Genomic DNA, 7,583 nt, shown 5'->3' with positions numbered 1-7,583 from the left:
TATATATAGTGAATATTAAATTAATAATTAATTTCATTATAAGAAAAATTTTCTATGAAAATTGTACGCATCTATCATAAAATAAGTACTTAGATGAAGAAGATACATATTATTAGAAAATGGCTAAAACTTTGTACAACATACAAACGTGTTTTCTAGGTTAAAAATTCAGGGACACATGCTGAATGATTTTTCCAGATTATAAAGGTTCTAACGCAAAAGATTTAATAATAAATCGTTAATATACAAGTATTGACAAAGCAAAATATAATTTTTAATCATCACATTGCGTATAATCATTCAATATATCAAATATAAATCACACTCACCTTGCTAACACGACGCAATGGAATCCAATCAAAGATGAAAAGATTAAAGAACGTTCCGTGCTTTCATAAATACAGTCAGTATTGGCTTCTGAATGTTACACTTGAAAGATCCAATTACCTACCGTTATATCTTATATTTTCCAAAAAGTGAACAGCTGATTGGTTAGTCAGACTTTTATGCGTTCTAAAACTCAACGAAGAAGGTGTTGATAAAGATAAAGTCTTCGAACATATTTGGTAATTTATTTATCTTCTATTGGTATCACTGGATGCTCAGCAGTGCTCAAATAAGCGAGGTATCAGAGAGATTTCTCTGGTAGGTACACAACTATACATTGAATATATTCTTTTTCTTTCCGCTCCGTGGATTCCAGTGGATTCTGCAGATTTGAATTGCGACAGAAATTGATTTTTACAAGCAAAATTAAGCTAAATAGCCTCGGAAAATGTCGATCAAACTAAATGCAACTAGCTCGCCATCAGTTGAATTAAGCTCTTATCGTGATCAACATTTCAAGGTTTTTTTTTTTAATAATTAACCTCACATATTATCCAGTGTATATAATATTTCAATTTAATTTATTATTAATATTTCAATTTATTTATGTTTCTTATATGTATTTTTATTTCTGTTTTTTTACATTTACGTAGTTTGAAATTTTTAGTTCTAATTGTGTCTTATAATTAATATTTGAAAAGTGCTTAATTAGAAATAATTATGGTATAATTGCATTTAATTGTATATTTATCTAAATATAGATTTTTTTTTAATACTTTATGAATAACTAATTTATTCTTTTTCATTATATAGGGAACAAGAGCTGAACAGGACAGATTACTAAGAAATTCCTGTACTTTATATGTAGGGAATCTGTCCTTTTATACGACAGAGGAGCAAATATACGAATTATTTTCCAAATGTGGAGACATAAGACGAATAATTATGGGTCTTGATAAATATAAGAAGACACCATGTGGTTTCTGTTTTATTGAGTACTACAACAGAGCCGATGCAGAAAGTTGCATGAGGTATATAAATGGAACCCGGTTAGATGACCGAATCATCAGAACCGACTGGGACGCGGGCTTTATCGAAGGCCGACAGTATGGTCGTGGGAAAACAGGAGGACAAGTAATTACTTTTAATATCTTATGAAGAATTAAACACAAGATATATACATATATAGATATGACATGTAATGTTATTTAATATTTTAGGTGAGGGACGAGTACCGTTCAGATTTTGATAGTGGACGAGGTGGTTATGGTAAAATAATACAACAGAAAGTAACATCGCTTTCTGATGGTGGATTTGGACGGTGAAAGTTCAAGTGTAAATATATTTATATAATAAGCTTATTCTAAGTAGTAAAAGTGAGGAATAATTTGTATGAATTAGAAAATTTCGATACTTTGAATAAGTGTTTTGCATCACAACAAAGGAAATTTCAAATAAATTTTATTAAATTATACATATATTCATGATTTTTTTTTGTCATTCATCGATGTAATATCTTGTGAATAAGAAAATAAAATTCATTTAATGTAGAATAAATATTGTTTTTTTACTATCTAAACATTCTTTCTACTAAATTGTTATGCAATTGTTGTATAAGCATTTATAATAATAAATTTATAATAATATTTAAAAATGAAATGAAGGAAGATGTTTTTCATTGTGGAATTTGTAAACTTATTATATTTTATATTTCTATACATAATAAATATCTTGATAACAAAACTTTAAGTTAAAAAAAGATATAGGTACATGCTATACTAAAATATAAAAATATAAATCTTTGAAATTTGAAATTGCATACTAATGTCTATCAGTATTACTATTTATTATTAATATTTATTGTTTTATTTCTTTTTATAATTAGATTTTGATTTTGTAGACGATATAATAGCATCGTTACTACTTTTCTGAGATAATCTTTGTTTGATTAAACTTAGAAAATCTGTATCACTTCCATTGCAATTTTTCAAATTATTTTCAGTTCCTAGAGTTTTGCAAGTAATTCTTGAAGATGCATATTTTTCATTATTTTCTGAATTAGTTATATTACTTTCGTGGTTTAAAATATTAGTTATAACAATGCAATTTTTTTTTCCTTTTCCATTAATTTCAGATATTTGTTTAATTTCTGACTGGTTGACAATTATTTCATTAACATCACTTATAAGATTTTCTGTTTCTTTTATACTTGTCTCGGATTTCTCTACAGTTTCATCAAGTGTTTCTTGACTCTCAATTTTTTGACTGCATATTTCTTTATTAAAAGACGTATTCTCATGTTTATAATACTTTTGATTAGATTTTTCTACTAGAAATTCAACTGTACGAATTGAACCAATATCTTCCTCAGATGTATCTAGACAAAGAGTATTTTTGTTAACAACTCTACCTCCATGTAGAAAAGTAGAGACATTTTTGCGCCGCCACATTTTGGAAGTACTGGGTATAATCTGCTTGCGTCCCTCAAAACAAAATTCCTTTAAGTCAACATTGGTAATTTCGCCTTTCAAAAAATGTAGATATTTCTTTAATCCTATGTAAAAATGCAATTTGTCCACCATTCTAGGGAAGTTAGCACATCGTGCGCTGCTTGACGGTGTCACCCAAATTGCAGTATCACCTATGCGTTCTGGTTGTAATCCAAAATAAAATTTGAACTTAGTAGTGATGTGAGCAAATACTTCATAGATACATTTACCATTGAACACTGCAATTTTGGGTTTATATAATTTCAACTTTTCTTCTACTACTTTAGAACCCTCTTTGAGTTCTGTTCGTTTGAGATCTGCAGCAGATCTAGTGGGACGTTCAACGATATTTGTCAAACCAATACTATATTGCAAGAGTTTATAATCTTCTTCAAAACTGATAAATCTTGGTGTTAGGCCAGATTCATGCAGAAGCTTATAAAAGTGATTACCAGGACCTGCATAGTATCTACCACGGTGTGCCGCCATTAAACTTGGATTAATTCCAACAAATACTAAATCCAGATTCATCTCCAGATAATCTTGTAATGTATACTTTTGGACTTCTTCTTCTGACAATCCATCGAATCTGTCTACTTTTTTCTTGGATTGTTCTAAAATTTCTTTTGTTAATGGTCTTTTTTTGAGTTTATTCAAGTCAAGTGGTGGCATGACATTCATAGAGCGAGAAAATACATGCAGGAATCGATCTGTAAATTTTCAATATTGAAAAATTGTAAATTTTTTATAACAAATTATTTATATCGGTTTAAAGAGTCCTATATTTTTAATAAAATTAAAGATAAAAGTACTTTGTTTTCAAGTCATACTTAATAATAAAGTAATCATTATTTAACTTCACATTTTAATTTGAAAAAAATATCAATCTGTTTACAAAAAGTTCACTGTGATTTTACAAAGAAATAAATATTGATAAAGGAATGAGATAAATGTGTAGTAAATACACATTCTCTCGATTGATCTATTAAAACTCACATATTTTATGTATCTCGAAAAAAATTCCGTTCCATTTTTTTAATTTCAATTGAATGCAATAGCTTCATATAAACATAACATTTTGTTCGAAGACAGACAAATATACATTACAAAGTCGACAAATAAGCCGATACATGCGCAAGTGCAAGTGAAAACGCCCTCATTTGGTCGAATCTTGAACCATTTTAAAACATTATTGCTGGATAAAGAGGAATTTTAATCATTATTATTTAACTTATTTACCATACCATAAGAACTTGGTGCAAATTTCGCTGAAATTATTCCACGTTTTAGTGGAATATTTTCAGTTTAATTTCTGCGATTTTTAGCTGACAAATTCATTTTCAGCAAAATTTCAGAGAAATTTTGTTTAATTTCAATGATTTTTCAATATGTTAACTAAAAAGTTCACTTTCAGTGAAATTTCAGCGAAATTTTTTCACCAAGGATATCACAATAATCTTTCTTATTAATCAAAGAACTTTTTTTATAATAAATTTAAAAAAAATTTTTTTATAATGAACTAAAAATGTGACAAATAAAGGGAATATTTTTTGCAATCATTTACATGAAATAAACTTCATTTGTTTGTATAATTACTATATTAAAATAATTACTTTTAAAATTTAACATACATTATGTCAGAGAGTATAAATTTTTAATAAATATAAATTGTCGTGAACGAAGTTCGATAATAATTGTTGCATGGAGTTGATAGCAATGATAGGAAACAGAAACGTTTCCTTGGAAACGAGCAAACATTGGGAATTAAGTCTCCGTGAATGATTTTTTATTGAAATTTGAAATATTGCGAATTTACGATCTTTTGTCTTGAGTGAAACCACATCGCGGTATGGCGAGAATTGATATTAACGTAAATTATGTATTTCCTCCTTCAAGATTTACATTGGACGAATGGCACCACAATAATCAGTTCAGGTATCAATAAGTCATGCGTGTGACATTATGCAAAATTACGAAAAATTCTAAAATTGTTTTTTATGGAAAACTCGTCAAGTTGTGCAATTTGAGATTTCAAGCGTTGCTCTATTCCGGATATAATTAAAGAGAAAGCAAATAAGTTTTTAACAGTAAATTACGCTCGCGCATCGTACATACATCCGTACTCATAATCTGACTTTTCTTTTTGATCTGACTTTTCTTGATATGAAACTGTAATTTTGGTAAATTCAGATATCAATGTTCCGAGACACAAAGAGAATTATCGGATCGGCTCTTAGCCGAGGCAACGCTCGCATGTGACTCTGCCAAGGAAATCGTAAAAACTAATAAGGAGGAGACAGATCATCGACTGTTAGAAAAACTTAATGACATTGAATTTCGCAAAGGAGAATTGCAGCGTATAAGAAAAGACATTGCTTTGGAAATCGATGCGTTGTTTGTATATAAAGAACGAATTATAAATGTACTGAAGTCTGTAAAAAGAAACGCTCTTGCAATTTGCGAAAGATGTCTCATTGCTAGGTTACTAATGTTTCCTAATTGTTAAGCAATTTGTTAAACAAATTTCACTTTTTTTAAGCTAACTTTTTAATAAAAGAATATTTTGTCACAGGAAATGTAGATTGAGCATTGACTTGGTTTATGATAATGTTGAAACAAATCTATTGAAAGAATGTGAGGTAATACAAGGAGCGGAAAATCTATTGGATCGAATATTAAAAAATACTTGCGAACAAATCCGTAAATTAAAAGCCACATTATATCATATTGATCATGATCTAAAGAATAAAGAAGATAATTTACATATCGATCGTTGCAACGTCACTTTAAAAGAAACTGATTTTAATTTGAGTATTTATCACGATACTTCGTCTCTCGACAATTCGTGCGTAACGTTGTTAAAAAGTATTGTATATAATTTACATACATTATTATCGGAATATAATTAACAACATTTAACCTTTAACTATACCCAGTAAACGAGAATAAATGGATTAAAATTGTTTTAATGTGTACTTTAAATCCATGAAAATAGATTGAATGAATGAAAATGGATCCAAGCTGACTAATTTAATATTCAAAAAAAAAAGAACATTTATATTTAAGGATTACAAAATTTTATTCCTAAGACTTTTATAATATATTTATATAATATTTATATAATATTTATATAATATATAATATAATATATTTATATTATATCTGAAATTATCTATTTCAAATTAGTATTAAAAACGCTCCTTAGTAGAATTCAAACAACCTAGGATCTTTGGATTATGAATTTTCTATGTTCCGCTATACCACTTCTTCAATTGGTAAATGTGTTATTTATTTTCTACTTCAATTACAACTAGCTAAACCAGTGCACGAAATTATATAAATATAATAAAAATATCATCATTAAACATATATAATAAAATATAAACAATTTACATCATGAGACAACATTGGGGTAAGTGTTAAATAATCTAATTTCGCTTGGTCGATGTCGCGCGCTGTGATGTCAGCGTAATATTCTTGCTGGTGTTCGATTTGATTTGCGAGTGTTCACGATTATTCATTTTACTTCTAATCAAAGAGAAACAAATGAACATAACTCAGTTATTTTTATGTTATAACTTTTTTGAACTTAATTGGATTAAAACGAAAAATGTCCTACTTATAATTTTGAATAATTTAAATAGCATTTATGATCCATTTTTAAATATATAAACTTTTTTTATTCAATTAGATTAAAAACTGCATTTCATATTTAGAATATTGAATTGAGCAGTATTCACGTTTATAGGAATTACACAGAAATGGCTGATATTATTTTTAAATTTAACTGAATTAAAAAAATTACTTCTTATTTATATATTCTGAATTAAGTAAGTAGTATTCACAATGCACAAAAAATGCTAATATTATTTTTAAATTGAAAGGCATTACATAGGCATTACATAGAGAGATATACTCTATGAAATTCCTATAATGAATAAAAATGCATTTGGGATTAAAAAAAGCATAGACATTTGATTTATGCAATTTCTATAAATAAATAAAAATTTAGGATTGAAAAGGATTCATTTTAACATTCATGAATCCGTATTTTTGAAAATTTGAATCTATTTCAATCCATTCTCGTTTGCTGGACAGCTATGTACAATGTGTGTGTGTGTGTGTGTGTGTGTGTGTGTGTTGTGTGTGTGTGTTGTGTGTGTGTGTGTGTGTGTGTGTGTGTGTATTTTAATATAGCGCTATTTCTGATCAAAAATTGAGTCTATTATTTTGCAATTTTTGCAGTTTTTTTTTGTTATTCAAGGAATTGAGCAGAATGTGTAAAATCAGTATATAATTTTTAGATTAATCTTCAAAAGTTCTTTAAAAAACATCTTTAACATATTTTATAAAAAACTGAAAGATATTTTAAAGTTGTTTTATGTGTTGACTTTACTCATTTATTTGATAATCTTTAGAAATTAATATTTCATTACTACTGTAAAAATTGCAAAATGCTCAGAACTTTTCGACTCAGTTTTCGATCAGAAATAGTGCTGCTGTATGATTAGTGGGCGCTTTTTAAGATACACCCTGTATATTGCTTTATGATGCTTTACGAGAACAATAAAGACGGATTTTTTTTTATTCGCGTGCTATCATTTATGTCTGATAATAATGATTTAAGAAAAGTGTTTAAGAAAATAAGATAGTTGCGTCAGATATAATTTATTATATTATTATAATTATCTTAATTACTTTATGATATAAAAAACAAGGAAGATTTTTTTTTATACGTGACATAAATTAATTTTTGCATGTTGCCGT

At 27.6% G+C, this 7,583-nt stretch overlaps 4 protein-coding genes across 4 annotated transcripts in view; 2 read left to right on the top strand and 2 right to left on the bottom strand.

The window, feature by feature from the left end:
* Positions 1-374, bottom strand: part of LOC108693661 — a 2,305-nt gene extending 1,931 nt beyond the window's left edge. The window contains exon 1 of the mRNA XM_018202708.1: positions 330-374. The gene's annotated coding sequence lies outside the window, so the exon portion shown is untranslated. The remainder of the gene's footprint in view (positions 1-329) is intronic.
* Positions 375-638: 264 nt separating this feature from the next.
* On the top strand, positions 639-1,884 carry LOC108693670 (nuclear cap-binding protein subunit 2). The gene is made up of 3 exons (XM_018202724.1): positions 639-847; positions 1,141-1,461; positions 1,548-1,884. Exons 1-3 carry the CDS (start codon positions 776-778, stop codon positions 1,650-1,652), a joined length of 498 nt encoding a protein of 165 aa, XP_018058213.1. The 5' UTR covers positions 639-775; the 3' UTR covers positions 1,653-1,884.
* Positions 1,885-2,192: 308 nt separating this feature from the next.
* On the bottom strand, positions 2,193-3,934 carry LOC108693690 (G/T mismatch-specific thymine DNA glycosylase-like). The gene is made up of 2 exons (XM_018202749.1): positions 3,813-3,934; positions 2,193-3,526 (listed from the first exon to the last, which is right to left on the bottom strand). The coding sequence occupies exon 2, from the start codon at positions 3,495-3,497 to the stop codon at positions 2,193-2,195; it is 1,305 nt and encodes a 434-aa protein (XP_018058238.1). The 5' UTR covers positions 3,498-3,526; positions 3,813-3,934.
* Positions 3,935-4,665: 731 nt separating this feature from the next.
* Positions 4,666-7,583, top strand: part of LOC108693635 (long-chain fatty acid transport protein 4) — a 20,956-nt gene continuing 18,038 nt past the window's right edge. The window contains exons 1-2 of the mRNA XM_018202670.1: positions 4,666-4,751; positions 5,007-5,297. Coding sequence (XP_018058159.1) covers positions 4,666-4,751; positions 5,007-5,297 — 377 coding nt within the window. The remainder of the gene's footprint in view (positions 4,752-5,006; positions 5,298-7,583) is intronic.

Source organism: Atta colombica, unplaced genomic scaffold, assembly GCF_001594045.1.
Source record: "Atta colombica isolate Treedump-2 unplaced genomic scaffold, Acol1.0 scaffold96, whole genome shotgun sequence".
NCBI classification, from domain to species: Eukaryota; Metazoa; Arthropoda; class Insecta; order Hymenoptera; family Formicidae; genus Atta; species Atta colombica.
Note: the sequence above shows the minus strand (reverse complement) of the source record. Positions and strands in the feature narration are given on the sequence as shown.